The sequence below is a fragment of the Eleutherodactylus coqui genome, chromosome 1 (genome assembly GCF_035609145.1).
Source record: "Eleutherodactylus coqui strain aEleCoq1 chromosome 1, aEleCoq1.hap1, whole genome shotgun sequence".
Lineage (NCBI taxonomy): Eukaryota > Metazoa > Chordata > Amphibia > Anura > Eleutherodactylidae > Eleutherodactylus > Eleutherodactylus coqui.
Window position 1 is genome coordinate 149,451,952 of NC_089837.1, and position 20,462 is coordinate 149,472,413.

Consider the following 20,462-nt stretch of genomic DNA (forward strand, 5'->3'; position numbering starts at 1 on the left):
CATGATTAACACTGTTAAAAAAAAAACCCTATGGCAGAATTGATGCGTTTTCTCTCCCTATCATAAAAAAAAGTTTTACAATATAGCCAATGTACCCAAAAGTGGCACCGATAAAAACTACAGTTCGCCACACAAAAAACAAGTCCTTATTTGACAGAAAAATAAAAAAATTATGACTTTTGATAAATGGAGAAGAAAATCCGCCAAAAATCGTTGCGCCCAAAATAGGCCATGTCATTAACCCCTTAGTGACCAAGCCTGTTTGCGCCTTAATGACCAGGCCAAATTTTGCAAATCTGACATGTGTCACTTTAACATGGAAAAACACCAGAAAGGTTTTGCATATCCAAGCGATTCTGACATTGTTTTTTCGCCACATGTTGTGCTTCATTTAGGCGGAAAAAATAGACCGATAGAAATTGTGTTTATTTATTAAAAGCGCCAAAATTGGGAAAATTTTGAAAAAAATCGTCATTTTTTTCACATTTCCAACTGCAATATCTTAAATATGTGCAAACAATATAGAAATTTTTGCTAAGATTTATATTTCCACCCGTTTACTTTATTTTGGGCGCACATTGGAAAAACTTTCGTTTTTTTTTTAACTATTTAGGAGACGTACAAATTTAACATTACTTTTTAGCATTTTGAGGAACACTTTGTTTTCCTATACCAAGCCGAGATTGGAAAGGCTCATGAGTGTCAGAATAATAGATACCCCCCCAAATGACCTCATTTTAAAAACTACACCCCTTAATGTATTCACTGAGGGGTGTCATGAGTATTTTGACCCCACAGTTTTTTTTCAGGAATTAATTCAATTTAGAGGAGAAAAAGTAAAATTTCATATTTTTGCAAATCTGTCATTTTAAAGACATATTTTTTTCCTATAGTTTACATGAAAATCAGGATTTACACACCAAAATGGATACCCCTATTTCTCCCGTGTTCAGAAATATACCCATTGTGGCCCTATTGTTATATCTGAGTCCACAACGGGGCCCAAAATGAAAGGAGTAGTCAGTGTCTTTCAAAACAGAAATTTTGCTTGAAGTCCTTTTAGGCCCCATAGCACACATGTAGAGTTCTTGAGCGCCCAAAACCATAGAAAACCCCCACAAATGACCCCATTTTGAAAACTAGACCCCTTAAGGAATTTATCTAGGGGTGTACTGCATATTTTGACCCCACAGTTTTTGAATGAATTCAAACCAAGCAAAAGGAAAAAATTGTGATTTTCGTTTTTTCGGCAATTCTGTCATTTTAAAAACAGCTTTTTTTGTACAGCACACATATGAAGGAAGACTTGCACCCAAAAATGGATACCCCTGTTTGTCCCGTGTTCAGAGACATACCCATTGTGGCCCTAATCTTATGTCTGGATACACAACGGAGCCCAAAATGAAAGGAGCGACCGGTGGCTTTCGGAACACAAATTTTGCTTGAAGTCCTTTTAGGCCCCATTGCCCACTTGTAGAGTTCTTGAGCGCCCAAAACCATAGAGAACCCCCACAAATGACCCCATTTTGAAAACTAGACTCCTTAACGAATTTATCTAGGGGTGTACTGCGCATTTTGACCCCACAGTTTTTGAATAAATTCAAGCAAAGCAAAAGGAAAAAATTTGGATTTTTGTTTTTTTGGCAATTCTGTCATTTTAAAAACAGCTTTTTTTGTACAGCACACATATGAAGGAAGACTTACACCCCAAAATGGATACCCCTGTTTGTGCTGTTTTCAGAAATATACCCATTGTGGCCCTAATCTTATGTCCGCATGCACAACGGGGCCCAAAATAAAAGGAGTAATCGGTGGCTTTCAGAACATAGATTTTGCTTGAAGTCCTTTTAGGCCCCATTGCCCACTTGTAGAGTTCTTGAGCGCCCAAAACCATATAGAACCCCCACAAATGACCCCATTTTGAAAACTAGACCCCTTAACGAATTTATCTAGGGATGTACTGCATATTTTGACCCCACAGTTTTTGAATAAATTTAAGCAAAGCAAAAGGAAAAAAATAGGATTTTCATTTTTTGGGCTATTGTGTCAATTTAAAAACAGTTTTTTTTGTACAGCACACATATAAATGAAGGCTTTCACCCCAAAATGGATACCCCTGTTTGTCCCGTGTTCAGAAACATACCCATTGTGGCCCTAATAGACTTACAGGACCCATGGCTAGGCCTACAATGAAAGGAATACCCGTTGGATTTCAGGGTACCACTGAAGAAATTTCAGGCCCCATTGCCCACTTATAGAGCCATTGAGCGGCCAAAACTATAAAGAACCCCCTCAAATGACCCCGTTTTGAAAACTAGACCCCTTAACGAATTCATCTAGGGGTGTACTGCGTATTTTGACCACACAGTATTTGAATGAATCTAAGCAAAGCAGAAGGAAAAAGTTACGATTTTCAATTTTTTTGGCAATTTTTTCAATTTAAAAACAGTTTTTTTGTACAGTGCACATAGGAATGAAGACGTTCACCCCAAAATGGATACCCCCGTTTGTCCCGTGTTCAGAAACATACCCATTGTGGCCCTAATCTACTTACAGGACGCATGGCAAGGCCTATAAAGGACGGAACACCTGTTGGATTTCAGGGCACAACTGAATAAATTCCAGGCCCCATTGCTTATTTGTACAGAATAAAGATTGACTCCCTAAAAATTCCCCCCCTCCCCCTCCGCGCCCTTTTTGGCGTTCGCAAATCTTAGATAAAAGTAAAAATGTGAACTGTGTAGTATTTCCGAAGACAGGGGTAATTACGGAGGCTGGTTGGAATGGGCCCATGGGGCAATAAAACCGGGTATCCCCCCCCCCCTCCTCTCATGCTTTTTGGGGGTATTTCATGACCTCAGTGGCGGGTATGGGGTGTAAAAAGTGGCGTTCCGTGAGTCTCCGTAAGCTTGATGAGGTGCGGCGGTCTCACACAGAAGGCGCTGAACAAGGTGCTCCTGGAACTGCAGGAAAGCGAGCGTTCCCGGGGCTTCTTGTAAAATACGTATCACAGGTAGCGGTCTGAATAACGCCGGGCTCACGCGGGTGCAGGCGGAATCCGCTTGCGGAGGCCCACAGCGGATCCCATCTGTGAGCCCGGCTGTGACCCTGCGTACGGCTGCGTAATGTACTGCGCATAACTGCGTACTCACACAGGCGGTCATGCACAGTACACCTTTGTTTGTATTTCCCGCACCATCGCTTAGCGATGACATGGGTACCCGCAGCCCGTATACAATGTAGTTGCGTATGGACTGCGGGTATATCCGCGACCATGGAGCACAATGGGCTCTATGTTGCCGATATCCGCAGTAAAATAGAACCTGCTGCGTTCTCTTTTCTGCGAGTGGATTACGCAATTCTGACCCGCTAATGTGAGCGGAATTGTGTAATCCAATGCGATTGATCTGCGTATTACCACGGATCAGACGCATGCGGAATCCGTAATTCCTATCCGGTCATGTGAGACCGGCCAAAGGTAGATCGCTACCTTTTTATCACGTGACCGGGGACCGCTCAACGAGGCCACCCGTCACTGCTCCAGGCTCTCTGTGACCGTTGGTCGCTGGGAGCAAGGAGATTTTAAGTTTCCTGGGCTCCCTGACTCCTGCGCATGTGTCCGGCTTTTTGCCGGCAATCGCATGTGCAGAATCCTGGAAGGTCCACGGAGGAAGATCGCATCGGGATTCAAATACGCAGGCCTCCGGTAAAAAGATTCATCTCCTCTCACCGATAGCATCAGTGAGGGGAGATGAAACTTCAAATTTTTTTTTTTATTTTTACGTGATCGCCATTATTGGATAATGGCGAACACGTGACCAGGAACCGCTCACTGCGGACCCCCATTAAATCTCCATGCTCTTGGCTACGTTTTGTAGCCAGGAGCAGGGAGAATTTAAATTATCCTGGCAATCCACAGCTTTTGCGCATGCGCCCGCCATTTTGGCGACGGGCGCGTGTGCAGAAGCTGTGGTAAGGTCCGCGGATAAATCTGGGGGCCTTAGGTACGTACTTTCATCCTCCCTCACGGATATGATCCATGAGGGGAGATGAAACGTACGCTTTTTAAACTTTTAAAAACTTTTTTTTCCTTTTTTTTTTTTAAACTTTTTTACACTTTTTTCTCACTTTACATGATCACTGTCATCCATTGGATGACAGTGATCATGTCCCCGGTATAATCTCTCTGCTCCTAGCTACACATGGCAGCCAGAAGCAGAGGGATTTTAAATTTCCCGGGGCTCGAGCCCGTCTGTTCACGCGCCCGATGTCAATCATCGGGCGCGCATGCGCAGACGGGGATTCGGGTCTCGGGACATCGGGACACCGCTGAGGACTGGGGGTGAGTATTTTCACCTCCCCTCATGGATCCGATCCATGAGGGGAGGTGAAACTGACTTTTTTAAAACTTTTTTTTAACTTTTTCGCGATCGCCGCTAACCATTGGATAACGGCGATCGCGGTACCGGGGACCGCTCACCGCAGTCCCGGCTGACATCTCCTGCCTCCCGGCTACCTACAGGAGCCGGGAGCCAGGAGATTTTAAATCTCCCGCGCCGCCGGGCCTTCTGCGCATGCGGCTGACGTAATGCCGCCTGGCGCGCATGCGCAGAAGACCGGCTTCGGGCCCCGGAGCGGCAGGAGAGCGGGGAGCAGCGTGCCGGACCTGGGTGAGTAATTTCAGCTGCTCCGATGGATCTGATCCATCGGAGCAGCTGAATCTTTAACTTTTGTGTACTTTTATTTACTTTTTTTGCGATCGGCGCTATCCATTGCATAGCGCCGATCGCAATGCCGGGGACACCGACAGCATGGAGCTGTCACGTCCACAGCCCGAGGGGCACTATTCTCTGCAGGAAGCATGTTTTTACGTCCTCAGAGAATAGAGCCCACTTCGGGAGGACGTAAAAACACTATGGGCTGGTTGTTAAGGGGTTAAAGGCTGCGGACTGAAATGCCATTCGGTGAACTAAGGTACTGGTGATATTGTACTCCGCTTACTGCCTACCTAAAAGGTGTTTGTCACAGGGCATTGCAAGGTTCAGTGGAGGCTGCTGCCTTGAAGCCAATCATTTAGGCCACATTGCAAAGATACATTATCTTTGTCTTTACAGCCAACAGCCCAATGGTAACAAAGCACAGTAGTACCACCATAGAGACTTCTGTACTGAGAAGGATCACAAAAGTCACCAACCCTCAAATGTTTGAGATCTTTTCTAGGTGAACATCCAGAAAGTAACTTACATTTTTCAGTTGTGTAATAAAGAATAATTCCAACCAGAGGTAAGCGGTTTTTTTTTTCTTTAAAGTTTATTCAAAAGCGTGAGCAGTAATGTACAACCCACAAGAAGAAAAACTAAAATGTATAAACTGACGGCAGATTTGTATCTTCCTTTACATAACAAAGGACAATTTAAAACATTCTCACAGAAATAGCCACTTATAGATCCAAAACAGCAAACATCTGTTCCATGCGTTCGAAAGCTCTTCACTCCTTCAGAACGTCTGTGCGACTTTACCATAACCGCCTCTTCCCGCATCATAATCTTGGCGATATTCATCTCTAACCTAGTAAGGAGGAAAGCACAAAAATTAAAAAAAGGATAAATATTCGGTTTGCAATGACATGTATACGCCAGTGTAATTAGTATACATAACAGTGTATGGATTAACCCCATAGAGACCAGCCCATTTTGTACCTTAATGATGAGCAAGAAGTGTTCTAAGTGGTCTCATCATTGCACTGCAAGAGCCTTTTTTTTCCCTTTCTAGACTAGTTGTATTTTTTTTTTTTTTTTTAATAGCACCACTTTGGAGTACATATAATCTATTGTATAACTCACTAACGTTCTTGTTTTTTCCCTCCATTAAAAAAGAAAAAAAAAAACAAACAAATTCTACTTTTGTTTTTGGGACCAAATACTTTGTTTTTTTATGTTTTACTACTTTTGCAAACTAAAGACAAACAAATAATTTTGTTGCCAAAATTATAAAGGTCCATAACATTTTTATTTCTTTCTGTAACAGCCATAGAAGTGATTTGCTGCAGGACAACAAGTAGTTTTCATTGGTACCATTTTGAAAAGCTCTCCAAGCATTGCAAGTTGTTGTCCCCTGTGGGGGCTTTAAAAAAGTTGAATAAAGTTTTACTACTTATCAGGGGCGTACCTACAGGCTTGTGGGCCCGGGTGCAAGAGTTCAGTTTGGGCCCCCCTCCCCCCACAGTAATAATAGGGAAAAAGGTTACAAATATAAACCTATTTTATTTTCATTAAGGGTGGGTTCACACAAGCGTGTTTTTGTGTGTACTTAGGTGCGTACATATATTCGCACCTAGGTACAAGCAAAAACACGCGTTAACACAGCTGGGTGCTTGTTGTCAATGGAGCCGTGGCTGCTGCCGGCGGCTCCATTGACAACAATGCTCTGCCGGCCCCCTGCATTCTTTTTCAGGGAAGGGCTTTACATATAAGCCCTTCACTGAAAAAGAAGCATTTTAGTGCAAAACAAAAAAAAAAACAAAACAAAAAAAAAACAAAAAAACAAACAACTTACCCCTCCGCAGCTGCCGTGACCGCATGAAGAACACATCTGCCACATGCGGCAGATGTTTCCTTCACCCCCGCTAGCTAAAAGAATTCCCTGCTGCTACATCTGCGGCAAAAATGTAAAAAAAATCAATGCTCACCTCCCTTCAGCTGCTGGGGCTCAGCCGCGCCTTCTGGCGCTGTCCCCGACTCTGTAGTTCTGATCTATCAGCAGCCGGGGATTTAAAATCCCCGCCTGCTGGTAGCTCAGATTGTGGTTGGCTGAAGTGCTTCATAGCCGGCCTCCCCCTGCTGTTAACCCCTTCCCTGCCATGATCTATATAGATCGTAGAGAGCCCGGCCTGTTGCCATGGCGTCTTGCGTTGCCAGTGCCTGGGATCACTATATAAGCGATAAGGCATGGCAGGACAGAAGTCCTGCCATGCCTTATCACATCGATCATCAGTGCAGTGCTTTAAGTCCCTCAGAGGGACACAGATGATGTAAAAAAAAAAAAAAAGCTAATAAACATGTGCAAAAAAAAAGGGAAAAAACCTTTTTGGTGCTTTTTCTCATATTAGCATAAAAAAGGTTAAAAAAAATTAAAACCCCACATATTTGGTATTGACGCGTCTGTAACAGCATTTACAAAAAGTTGAACATGCTTTTTATTTTGTATGGCAAAAAGTGTAAAAAAAAAAAAGCTAAAAAACAGAGGCAAAATGCAAATTTTTAGCATTTTGCCTTCCAAAAAATGCAATAAAAGTGATCAAAAAAGCCATAAATACCCCAAAAATGGTACCAATAAAAGCTACAGGTCATCTCACAAAAAATAAGCCCTCATAGAGCTCCGTACATAGAAAAATAAAAAAGTTACAGGACTTTGAATACAGCGATATAGAAAAAAAAAAAAGATTTCCAAAAAAAGGGTTTTTATTGCAGAAAAGTAGAAAAACCTAGAAACAAATATTAGAATTTTGGTATCGTTGTAACCGTACCGACCCACAGAAAAAATGTATTGTGTCATTTATGCTGCATGATTAACGCTGTAAAAAAAAAAACCAAAAATCTATGGCAGAATTGATGCGTTTTCTCTCTATCATAAAAAAAAATAATAATAAAAGTTTTACAATATAGTCTATGTACCCAAAAATGGTACCAATAAAAACTACTGTTTGCCATGCAAAAAACAAGCCCTTATACGGCCGCGTCAACGGAAAATTAAAAAAGTTATGGCTTTTGAAAAATGGAGATAAAAATCTGCTAAAAATCGTTGCGTCCTCACACCCAAAATAGGCCATGTCCTTAAAGGGTTAAAAAATACAACTTGTCCTGCAAAAGCAAGCTCTCATACGGCCATGTTGATGGAAAAATGTAAACATCATGGACAATGAAAAGAACTATAAAAGTTAGTCAATAAGATGCAAAAAGGCTTTGGTACTAAAGCAGACGGGCGGAAATTCCGCAGCGGGATTTCCCGTGGAATTTCCGCCCCTGGAAGCTGCCATAGAATTGCGTTAACAAACGCAATCCTCTACAGACGGCCGCGATTTGGCCGCTCGAAATGTCACGCGGCAAACAAATCGCGGCATGCTCTATTTCTGTGCCGCACTTACCGGCCGCTGGCTCCACTCTGCACATGCGCTGGCTGCCCGGCAGCCGCCACATGAAAGAGCCGGGGCTGCGGGAGCGGGTGAGTGACGCGCTGCTCTCTGCAGGCGCTCGGGTCGGGTCCCGCTGCGAGAATTCTTGCAGCCAGATCCGACCCCGCCATCTGCAGGCGGCCTAAGGGATTAAATTGACTGGCTGCAGCTTCCCCTGACAATAAACATTGATAGTGGTGGGTTTCTGAAGGTGGAAAAGAAATCTTCAGCTGATTAGTGGGTCCGTTTCAATTTAAAAGGGGTCCAGGACAAAGTTATATAAAATTGTATGACTTTATATGCCATATTATATATATATATATATATATATATATATATATATATATATATATATATATATATATATATATATATATATATATATATAAATAAAATGATCTGAAAAAATAATTGTACACAGTTGTCCCCTTCCCTTCCCCACTAGCCCACTCTGTCCAATAGCAGCATCAGGTAGCAGAGCAGCAGAACTTTAACCCTTGCAGCCCCTCAGTCCAAAAGCCCTCCCCACTAAGCCAATGATCCACCTAAAAGTACACATACCAGAATGAACTGCAGTTCGTGACCCCTGTCACTTCTCAGCAGCAGCAGCAGGGCACATACGGAGCCCACGTGCATAGTGTCAGCAGGGGGATGACGGCATCATCCTGTTACACAGTGCTGTGCCGTGCATCCCCCCCGGGGCCCCTCCTTCTCCTCACCCCTCCCCGGCTTCCTCTCTGGCTCATCCTGTCGGATGGACTGGACGGCTGACAGCGCTGCATGAATGTATGTTTGTTAATGGTGGGAGGGCGATCTCAGGGCCCCCTTAAGCTCAAGGGCCGGGTCGCCATGGCGACCCCAGCACCCCCTGACGCTCCGCCCATGCTACTTATTATAATCATGGCAAAAGGTTTACTTTTTTTTTTAATAAGAGAACCTACATCATAAAACAAAAATACATATTTGATATTGCTGCGTCCGTAAAAGTCAGTTTTATCAAGGTAACACATTTACCCCGCATGATGAACGTCTGCATAAAAAAAAAAACAAAAAACACACACCACATGCATTTTTTTTTTTTTTTGGGTCACAGTGTCTCCAAGAAAAAAAAAATGCAATAAGAAGCAATCAAAAAGTCACATATATTCCAAAATGGTACCGAACGCCAACTACAGGATGTCCTGCAAAAAAAAAAAAGAGCCCTCTCACAACTGACGACGGAAAAATAGAAAAAGCTATCGCACGCAGAAGATGGCGGCAGAAACCCATTTTAAAGTATTAAATATCTTTGAAAGAAAAAATTACAAGTAGTGCAGTTTGTGCGCTGTAGAAACAAGACGCACTGAAAGATGGTGGATTCTTCCCCCCTCCCCTATTTCTCTCTACTTAAAAAAAATAAATAAATAAATGTGTACATTTTTTCAGTATATTATATGGTACCATTGAAAAATACAACTTGTCCCACAGAAAGACAAGCCCACATACAGCGACGTCGATGGATAAATAAAGGGGTTATGATTTTTTAGAAGGGGTGAGGAAAAAATGAAAATTGAAAAAAAATAAATAAATAAAAGCTTGGTCACCCAAAAAAAATAAAAAAGCTAAATATTTCCATAGTTTAGAGGTGGTACTCAGAACGGCAAAAATATTGAATAAAAATAATGCAGTGTTACTTAATAGTAGATTAGTACCAATGCTCATCCTACGCATTTTTTCTTATGTTAGTACAATTCTTTATTTCACACTTATCTAACCCATCATGTACATAATCTCTTTATGTAGGATAAAATGTAACCATAGCTTGCACCCAGTTTGGTTTAATTAGACTGGAACTATTGAAGATAGCACATCTCTGGAACCTTTGTTTATTGTTCTGATAATAAGGCAAGCATTAGAGATGAGCGAACCTACTCGTTTCGAGTAATTACTCGATCGAGCACCGCGATTTTTGAGTACTTCCGTACTCGGGTGAAAAGATTTGGGGGGGGGGGGGGGGGAAGCGGGGGGAGCAGCGGGGAACGCTGCCCACTCCCCGCTGCAACCCCCCACTCACCCACGGCGCCCCCCGAATCTTTTCACCCGAGTACGGAAGTACTCGAAAATCGCGGTGCTCGGGCGAAAAAGGGGTGTGGCCGAGTAAGTTCGCTCATCTCTAGCAAGCATATATTTTGGGCAAGGTGGCAAAATCAGACCTTATGGGGATTGGATGGGCACGCATGATTTGATCATAAGGCTGCCCACACATTGTTTGAATATCGTGGCGTTTCACTGCCATAACTACTGTGTGGTGCAGTGAGCGCGTGCGCCTCACAGATGCGCTGGTCGTGCTCATCCCCGGTTGAAGCAAACTCTGTTCCGTGCACATGTGTGTCTTTTCTCCTTGGTGTGCTGAACTTTGTGTCGCATCTAGGTGAACACATGTGTCATTCTCTCCTGTGTGCGCGGCGTGAGCGATTGCGCCATAGCATCTGGGTGCATGGAAATGACGTAGCGCCAGATTTAAAGGAGGATATGTTGAACGCTTTTTGTGGCGCATACTCAACATCAACAGGCATCCAAGAATAGGTCTGACTATCCATCAATGAGAGGTCCCACGTGATATTTGAAGGGATGCGAGTTTCTTCTACCCACACGACTTTTTACATCTATGATGCCTGACTAGATTTTTACGGTGTGTGTCCCGGATAGGTGCTCCATTACAATATGGAAGACATGCTATTCATGGTGCAGTGTAGTGCTGTACTGTATATCTGACATTTGGGCACAGTTATTTAATAATTTGTGGCTCCAGTGAAACACTATACATATAGTCCCCTACTTGCAAACGTTCAAGTTACAAACTTCGCAAGATACGAACCTGTTCCCTATGGCATTACATCATACTGTGCTGCAACCGGCCAGGAAGACCATCAAGCTGTATCATAGGCACTGTGCACACAGCCCTGGGGCCCTTCAGAAGGCCCCCACTGCCAAGGCAACCGCACAGCGTCCCGTGGTCTTATCGCTGGAGGCCGTACAGGATCCCCAAACATCGGGTGTAGGCTGATTCTTACTGCAGACACCTGACGGCAGCAGTTCCGACAAGCCGTGACACTTGTCGGAACTGTTAACGCTTTCAATTTTGACAGTGGCATTGAAAGCATTAACAGATCTGGCAAGTGGCAATGGCTTGTCAGAACTGCTGCCATCGGGTGTCAGCTGTAGAAATCATCCTGCACCCGACATTGTATGGAGCAGGATCCACCCACGATCCCCCACCATACAAGAAGTTGTTTGGACATATGAACAAGAGCACTTACGAACAGCTTCCTGGAATGGTATCGCACTTTGAGGGGTTCCAGTTAGTTAGGGAGCTCGCCTGTAGGGTCGGGAACGACTAAGCAACTAACAACCAATACAATTCTGTTACATTTTTATTTGCTTTCTAGATTCTTAACCCCTTAGTGACCAAGCCTGTTTGCACCTTAATGACCAGGCCAAATTTGGAAATCTGATATGTGTCACTTTAACATAGCATAACTCCGTAAAGGTTTTGCATATCCAAGTGATTCTGACACGGTTTTTACGCCACATGTTGTACTTCATTTAGGTGGTGAAAATAGACCAATAGATTTGTGTATAGTTATTAAAAGCAACAAAATTGGGAAAATAAAATTGTCATTTTTTCAGATTTTCAACTGCAATGTCTCAAATATGTGCAAACATACTGTACAAGTTTTTGATGAGATATTTGTTTACTTTATTCTGGACACATTTGAAAAAAAACCTTCGTTTTTTTACAACGATTTAGGTGATGTACAAATTTAACATTAATTATTAACATTTTAAAGGATGTTAGCCAATGACGTCATGAATGGCTGTGATTGGCTAACGCCAGACTAAGTTAGCCAATCAGAGCATTAGCTTTCTGGAGGCGGGGCATTCAAGCCCCGCTTGCAGAAAGCAATGTTCTGCCGGCGTGCACGGGGGAGCGACAGCCTGCAGCAGCGCCGCGGGAGGAGAGTATTCATTTCTTTTTTTTTTTTTTTCCAGACACTGTATACCCGGCATATAAGACGACCCCCAAGTGCACAACAGATTTTTCGGTGTTAAAAGGTAGTCTTATACGCCAGAAAATACGGTACATACAACTTTTTGATAGCTTTTTAATTAACATTTTTTCTTGGAGACAGAGTGACCAAAAAAAGCGCAATTCTGTTTTTTTTTTACCCCCTGATCATATTCCCAGTGCGGGGTAAATAATGAGTTACTTTGATAGATCGGACTTTTACGGACGCAGCTATTCAAAATATGTTTGGGGGTTTTAGGATTTAGATTCTATTATTATAAATATGGCAAAAGGTTTCTTTTAATCTTATTACCTTTTTTTTTTTTTTTATAATTGGTAAAACTTTAAACTACATGTTTCTTAGCCCCCCTAGGGGACAAGAACTTGTGATGCTTTGATCGCTCCTGCAGTATGCTGTAATGCCACAGCATTACATTATACCACGATTTGACAGGCAATCAAGCCACGCCACAGGCTTGACAGACGATCTGCAGTAGCAGCCCTGGGGCCTTTCAGAAGACCCCCAGCTGCCATGGCACCCAGCGATCTCATCTGTTGTGGGCGGGTGTCGTATTGTATGGAGCGAGATCGACCCCCCCTCCATACAAACTCCGAACCTGCTGGACATAAATGTACATCCTGTAGCGTTATGGGGTTAATGATCACTCTATGTGAGAAGTGAAAATTGATTGATACACTGATCTACTGCAGACTAAAATGGAAGCTTCGTGGTTTGGCCCATATGTGCCTATGTGAGTGACAATATATGGTATATATTTATATCTGGTTCTATATACAATTACTGATGATTAGAGGTTTTACTGTAATACAAGAGTTGTTCATGGTCCCCTTGAATCTAGGGGTGAAACGCAGAGAATGCAAGTTCGTTATCTGGATAGAATGGCGTCATTGGTATTAATCAGGTATTAAGTAACATTATATATCTATCTATATTTAATATTCTAGTTCTGAGTACCAGACAATGAAAATATATATTATTTTGTTACATATCCACTAGATCAGATCTCTTTTTTCCTGACCATTACTAATGTAGACCTTCCCGTCTTCCTCCTCCTTTTAATTAGGGAGAGGTAGGATTAGGTTGTTGCACAGGGTCGTCCTTTTTAGGGCAGTCACACTGCTGTACCATCTACAGCAGTGTACCCCAACTCCAGTCCTCAGGGACCGCCAACAGGTCATGTTTTCTGGATTTCCTCAGTGTTGCACAGGTGATGTAATTATTGTCAGTGCCTCAGACATTGCAACAGCGGTTCTTAGCATAGGATCTCCTGAAAACATGATCTGTTGGTGGTCCCTGAGGACTGGAGTTGGAGACCCCTGATCTACAGGTTAGTGCTTGGGACATAGAGGTTTTTTGTTGTTTTTTTTAATTAATAAAAGATATGTTTTATTATAGGACTAGCTGATATACCTGGCTTCGCCCGAGTTAATTTGGTACTGGTGTTTATCTGGTGTTCACACGGAAAATCTTATGAAGTCATGGTTACTTTAGAGATACCGAGGGAAAAAAAAGATGTTCACCATTTTGCATGGTTCTTTGCGTTACCCAGGAAACATGTGGAGGTAACCATGCAACGTTTCCTTTACATAAAATGACATCGGGAAGTGAGAGAATTAGATTACGTACGTAAAATTTGAAAGCTAAGTCTTTTGCGCTAGAATTGAATAATCGAGTTGGGACCTTTACTTTTCCTATTTATGACATAATCTATGCTTGTGCCAAATTTCATGTTCCTACGACATCGGGAAGTTGGAGAATTAGTGGCGAGTCAGTGAGTGAGTCAGTGAGGGCTTTCGCGCGCACGCACACACCTGTAATTATTGAGCAGAGTAAATAAGATTTTCATTGTTCAAGTCATTGCGAATGCAACAGTTCCTATGAGGCATTTTTGGATATTTTTTCCATTTAAAAAGGAAAAGAAAAAAAAAAAAAAAAAGTAGGATTTTTACACTACACACCATTTTTTATACTCGAGGATTTGGAGATGCGATTGTACAATCACTAGCACAGTACATTGCATTACTTATGTAGTATGCCTATGACATGCCTGCAGCAAAGTCCAATGGGCTGGGTTACATGGCAGACACAGAGGCCACTATTACGGCCTCCCCAGCCCTGGTTCACTATTGCGACACCCCCACTGTTGCAGGAGTGCAGTCACATAACATCCTTAGTGACAGGACACTGAAAATATACAACTTTTTTCCATCAGAAAGCTGGCCAACATTCACCGTTTAATCTTCATTTAGGTGTCAAACCACCCTCAGAATAAATAGTACTTACCTGGCCACCAGATTTCCCACGTCCATACTGTCTGCCTTCTTTAAATCCAGCATCCCAGTCTGTTCTGATGATTCGATCATCTAACCGAGTGCCATTAATAAACCTCATTGCATGTTCGGAGTCTCCTCTGGTGTAGTATCTGAGCCCAGAGTTAAAGATGGAAAATCTTCAAAGTAGCAACAAGCATGCTAGTTTCAGCAGTCTATCACTTATGGGGTAATGTTGCATAGTTTTTAAGAACTTATAAGTTAATCCTGCAGTGCGCGGCCAGAAAAAAAAAAAAAAAAAAAATCACGATTACTTACGAGCCTCAGTTAAGCTCCGCCCACTTCAATTCAGCTCAATGGGAGTTGCACACTTAATAAGCATCCTTGCGTGAAGAAAGCCCCCATAGTGGCTGAAACGTCACAACACAGGTGGATAAGAACTCATTTATGTAGTCGCATCCTGGAGTACTAATACCTGTTCCAGTCTTGTCCGTTTTCACAGATGAGAATAGGACACACAACGAGCATTGCCCATGCAGATTGAATAGCATGTGGAAAGGTGTCATGAGCAGTCGGAGGCGTGTTTCATCAGAGTCTCTCAGGTGTAACATACATGTGCCCGTGTTGATAAGCCATTACAAGGATCTGTGTAATCAGCTGACAGATCCACTTTACATGTTCACACGTAACTGAATTGGTGTCGATTTTCCACAATTGAAAATCTGCAGCAAATTCTGCGCAAAAAAGGATCTAAATCCGCCCCATTATTACTGATTGTGCTACAGATCCACCGACCCCCCTTCAAAGGACATAACTTGCTGCAGATTTTGACATGGATTTCAGTGTGGATCTGGACCAAAATTTACAGAGCAAAATATGTTGTTGATTTTGGTGCAGACCCACACCAAAATACGCTACATGTGAATGCACCATTGGGGCTCCTGCAGTCTGGCGATTCCGCATGTGCAAGGATCATTTGCCTAAATAGCAGATAATAGAACCCATTGATTTCACTGTGTTCCCTCACATTTAGAGCTAAATATACGAGACATGCTCTATATGGGGTGCGCAAATGCACACCCTGTCCACATGAAATTGTGCATAGAACTGCGCTATTTTGCAGTGTTAACTGATAACTCTGGAGACTAATTAGACTACTCAGCCGATAGAAAAACGCCCCACCTGTGGCGATGTGAACGGGCCCGAGGTGTAAAAAAGTACAGTAAAATGTGCGTGAATGTGTGCGAAAGCAAGCAAGAGTGCTGCCTTCACAGCGCAGCCACGTCATACAGAACATGTGCAGCCCTTCATATGAACAGCTGGCATTTAATACATTCCCCCATAGTGGACGATGATGGAAATGTGTGGCAGGCTACGGCTTCCCATTTCAAAAACAACGGGATCCTTGAGGAGGGGGAAAGAAAAGCCGGACACGCCGCTTATCCCTACAAGACGCCATTAAATTACAACAAGAGCCGGAGGTATCTCTGTAGTTGGTTACCCTTCAAAGGATACTCTACAAAGCAGAAGCCGCACGCCGTCTTCTTCACCTTATCAATGCCCATAATGATCTTCTTCACGTCTCCGCCTTTACTGAAGAGCTCATAGATCTGCTCTTCTGTGGTGTAAAATGACAGATTTCCCACGTATAACGTGCAGCTCTGTTTCAAGAGTTTCTCCTGGTCGTCACGGTTACCCTGGGGGAAAAACACGTCAGAAGTGAAATCTTCCAGTGTGGGGAAGCGGACAGATCTGATCACAGAGGACATAAGCTCTGACAGTTTACTGACTACAAACAAGACCTCGCCCGCTGCCGCCTGATGAAGAGCTGCATGGTGCTCTTAGGACTGCCGCCTGGCGGTAATTCACTCTACTGGCCAGTGACCGTGATTATGTGTTATCGGCCATGTCATCACGCTATTTAACTCTGAAGTTCTGCAGCAGCATACCAACAGGAACTTCAAAGTAACTTAAGGCCCATTTAGACTGCAATTATTGCTCAAAAGCTATCTTTTGAGCGATAATCGCTGTGTCTAATCTCCTGCCCATTATGCACTATTCGTTCATTTCTGACTTCAAGCCAGCCTGAAGTCAGCGATGAGCCTCATCAGCGCCGCACGCTGAGTTCTCAGCAGGATAGCGCTGGTAGTATTCTCTCAACTGCTACCCCGCTCAGAGTTCTCAGCAAGATACTGCTGACAGCTCAGCTGAATGCAGATAGACCTCCAGCTGTTATCTGCATACAGCAGGAGCCTTCATTTACACACTTATGGACTCTTAATTAGGAGTCATCACAGTGATGTCATCACAGGTCCTGTAAGCACACGGCTGTTGTCTGGCTAGGTGGTCATTAGTATTCCAGAAAATGGCCATATACTTACTGACTATGCAGACCAGCAACCTATCAATGATGCCATGCACTACATGTATCAGAAGGTCTGCCACTCTGTGTAGGAGTATACACCAAGCAGCTCCCCCCCTCTATATTAAGAGGCTGTGGGAGTGGCTGTCTCATCAATGTCCAGCACAGGTGTAATTTGCTCCCTCATTTGGTAGACTGCTACCTGCATGCTGAGGGGATGCAGCCATCTGCCCTCCTTAGTCAGTAAGGCCTCATGTCCACAGGAAAATCAGGCCCACTACAGATTCTCCATGGAGAATCCGCAGCGGGTCCCTCCTGCCCCGCGGACATGAGCGCTGAAATAAGAATATACTCATCTGCCGGCTCGCCGGCTGCGTGCCGTGCACATGCGCCGGGCCCATCCCCCGGGCCGAAGAAAGAAGATCCGGCCGGGAAGAAGGGAAGACACGCACGGACCGCTGCAGGTGAGTATATTCTGATTTTAGGTCTCCCGCGGATCTGGACGGCTTCCATAGGCGTCTGCAGGGAAAAATGACATCCGCAGGTATTTAACTACCTGCGGGTGTCTAATGCATCCCTATGGGGCGCGGATCCACGTGCAGGAAAAACGCTGCGGATTGTGAATTATAATTTCTAAGTGGACATGAGGCCTAAGTATATGGCCATTTTCTGTGATTGTTTTTATGCTTTTATGTTTTTATATTTCCTCTTCTGTGAGGTCATTAGTATTTCATAGCAACTAAGGGCCATGGGGGTTTGCAGGGGATATAGTCCGCCTGTAATCCGCACAGGAATAAAGGACGTCACCATCATGTGATCAGGGGCAGAGCATGACGATGTCATCACAGGTCCTTCATCCCGAGTGCTGTGCTGCTTGTGATCCCTGTTGTATGGGATGAAAAATGTATGTAGCAGAGCTGTGTGTGACTTGCATGTAGCAGATCTTTGTGGCACATTGTGCCACCAGAGACACTGGTACTATAATTTCCCAATAATTACTAGTCTATTTATACCCAGGACTGTGACTGTAACAAGGGTTTGTCCTCTACGTCTAGAGGAAAGAAAGTTTCTACACCAACATAGAGGGAGGTTCTTTACTGTAAGAGCAGTGAGAGTATGGAACTCTCTGCTGAGGACATGGTGATGGCAAACTCAATAAGAGTAAAAGAGGGGCCTGGATGTCTTTCTTGACTGATACAATATTATGTTACAATCCCTAATGATTATTCCGATTGCCAGGTTGGAGTCAGGAAGGAATGTTTTCCCAAGGGGAAAATTGGCTTCTACCTCATTTGGGGTTTTTTACCTTCCACTGCATCAACATTGGGGGGGGGGGGGGGGGTGTAATAGGCTTAAATGGATGGACATATGTCTTTTTTCAGCCTTACATACTATGATACAGTTGCTGTACAGCCAGATGTTCGGAGTTGAGGGAAGAACACAGAGTGTGGGTCTAGTACTACTGTGGGCACTGAGAAGGGAAAGAATTACTACTGGAATAGAGGAGGTAAAAACATACCCTGTGCTAAGCCATACCTTTAACCATTCCCCTTTTGCCTTAACCGGTATTTTTGGTGACAAATCTCGCAACACTAGGTGTTCTACGTTTTCTAACAGCAGATCTGCCTCCACCTTCCCTTACCCAGATGCCTACAGCCAAGTCTCTGAGGACCTCGGGCAGGACCATGCAGCGTCTATGGCATACCAGAACACCGGGCCAACAATAGAGGGTTTCAGGTGGTTGGATCATCTCTACAAACACACTTGAGGACAGCTGGATTATTTACCACGCAAGACAGAAGAATTGGACGCCTGAAGGGTGTGGAGCACTTACCTTCTTATACCCCGAAAAAAATCCTTCAAGGTATTTAAAGGGCTTGTACCAAAGTTATCCCCTTCCTCACAAATTAAGGGATAATTTAGATTGTGGGGTCTCACCGCAGATCTCAAAGACGAGGTCCCATGTCCCCTCTGCCTGTCACTGTGGGATTCACTTCTCCTTTTGCAGTGACATACGCGGCACTCCATTCATGTCAATCAATGGGACCGACGGAAACATCCGAGTGGTGCGCCTGGGTGCCTAAGCAGTCCCACTAAGACTAAATGGCATGTTGGCATGCTTGTGCTTCATTCAGTCTCCTCCTCAGTACGCAGGGGGCAGTAGCCCTGCAATGAGTAGGGCTGGGGACTCGGGACCCCCATTCTGGAGATCAGCTGTGAGACGCCCACCAATCAGCACTTGGAGAGGGGATAACGAGACATCTTGATGCAATCAATTTAATATTTTATGATTACGGGGGTCCTACCAGTGGGACCCCCAGGGATCCTAAGAACAGGGCTCCCCAGGTGAACATGCCTAACCACAGCCAGTCCCATAGGAGTGGAAGGCACTACCAGATGTGGTGGTCACATGTGCCCTGACGATCCACTCGCTCCAAAAGTGCCATTCTCATGATCAATAACCTGTCTTGTGCCAATCAATGATTTTGTGGGGGAAAAAACAACCACTAAAGAACCCTAAACCTAAGTGTCTGATAACAGGGAACAATAGACTGTATCCCCAGGCTCGGCCACAGCAGCGCTGTAACTACAGGCCCCCATTAGTTGCCCTCACCTTGAAGTGCTGGTCCCGGTACTGGCTTAGCTCCACGTACGAGTCGCTCCTCAGCGCGTTCAGCATGTCTGCACCGCACAACTACGGCCAGGACCTGCCGTTCAAAGGGAAACTAAAGCACGGCAGCCGTCCAATGCTACCACTTTAACGACATTTATCAACACAGAAAAGTTGCCGTAAAGAAGCACTTCCGGGTTCAAATCGGAAGTGCCACCGCCATCTTTGATGAGGGCAAACAGCAGCTTGTGACTCGCAGCTGACAAGGACGGAGGTGAGTAGCGTAACACACACATCTGTGCCCTCGCTGGCCAAGCAGTAACATGCTGTATCCCGCTACAGGTCCGCGGACATGGTGCTCAGGAGGCTGCTCTACTCCCTGCTCAACAACCCGCAGCTCATAGAGAAGCTCTCCGAGTCCAGACCCATCCGCCGGGCCGCGCAGATCACTGCATTTGCCATCACCAAGGCGCAGCTCACGGGCAAGGACGTAGCACAGCGCATGCTCCGCAATGAAACCGTGAAGCAGCTGAAGCAGGAGGTGTCCGCCGGGGATCTGGCGGAGGTGAGACGGAAGATGGGGAGGGTCCGGCAGACGTTTGTCAAAGAGCTGAAAGCCGGCATGGAGAAAGCGAAGAAGCAGAGTGACAAGTGATAGAGAGCGGCAGCACTGCGGCGGGACACGTACTGTACACCAGTCATGTGACTGAGGACTCCGCCATACTGTTCTCTCCGCTGCCCTCTAGCGGCGGAGGACGGTGCAGCCTTCTGATGCCTTGGACTGACTGCAGCAATGAGAGATTTCCTTCAGGAAAATGTGGAATTATACATATAATGGGGGAAAAAGTGCAGTTTTCTGGTCACTTCTACACGATTGCTACATGTAATCTTGCTATAATGTCAGTACCTCCATATAATATGTATACAGGTCATCTTTGAGACGACTGAGATCACCGCACAACAGCATTGATAGGCAGAA

General features: G+C 44.3%; 1 protein-coding gene across 1 annotated transcript; it reads right to left on the minus strand.

The window, feature by feature from the left end:
• Nucleotides 1-5,284: 5,284 nt before the first annotated feature.
• On the minus strand, nt 5,285-19,661 carry NCBP2 (nuclear cap binding protein subunit 2). The gene is made up of 4 exons (XM_066601653.1): nt 19,487-19,661; nt 16,026-16,207; nt 14,524-14,662; nt 5,285-5,568 (listed from the first exon to the last, which is right to left on the minus strand). Exons 1-4 carry the CDS (start codon nt 19,550-19,552, stop codon nt 5,497-5,499), a joined length of 459 nt encoding a protein of 152 aa, XP_066457750.1. The 5' UTR covers nt 19,553-19,661; the 3' UTR covers nt 5,285-5,496.
• Nucleotides 19,662-20,462: the final 801 nt, after the last annotated feature.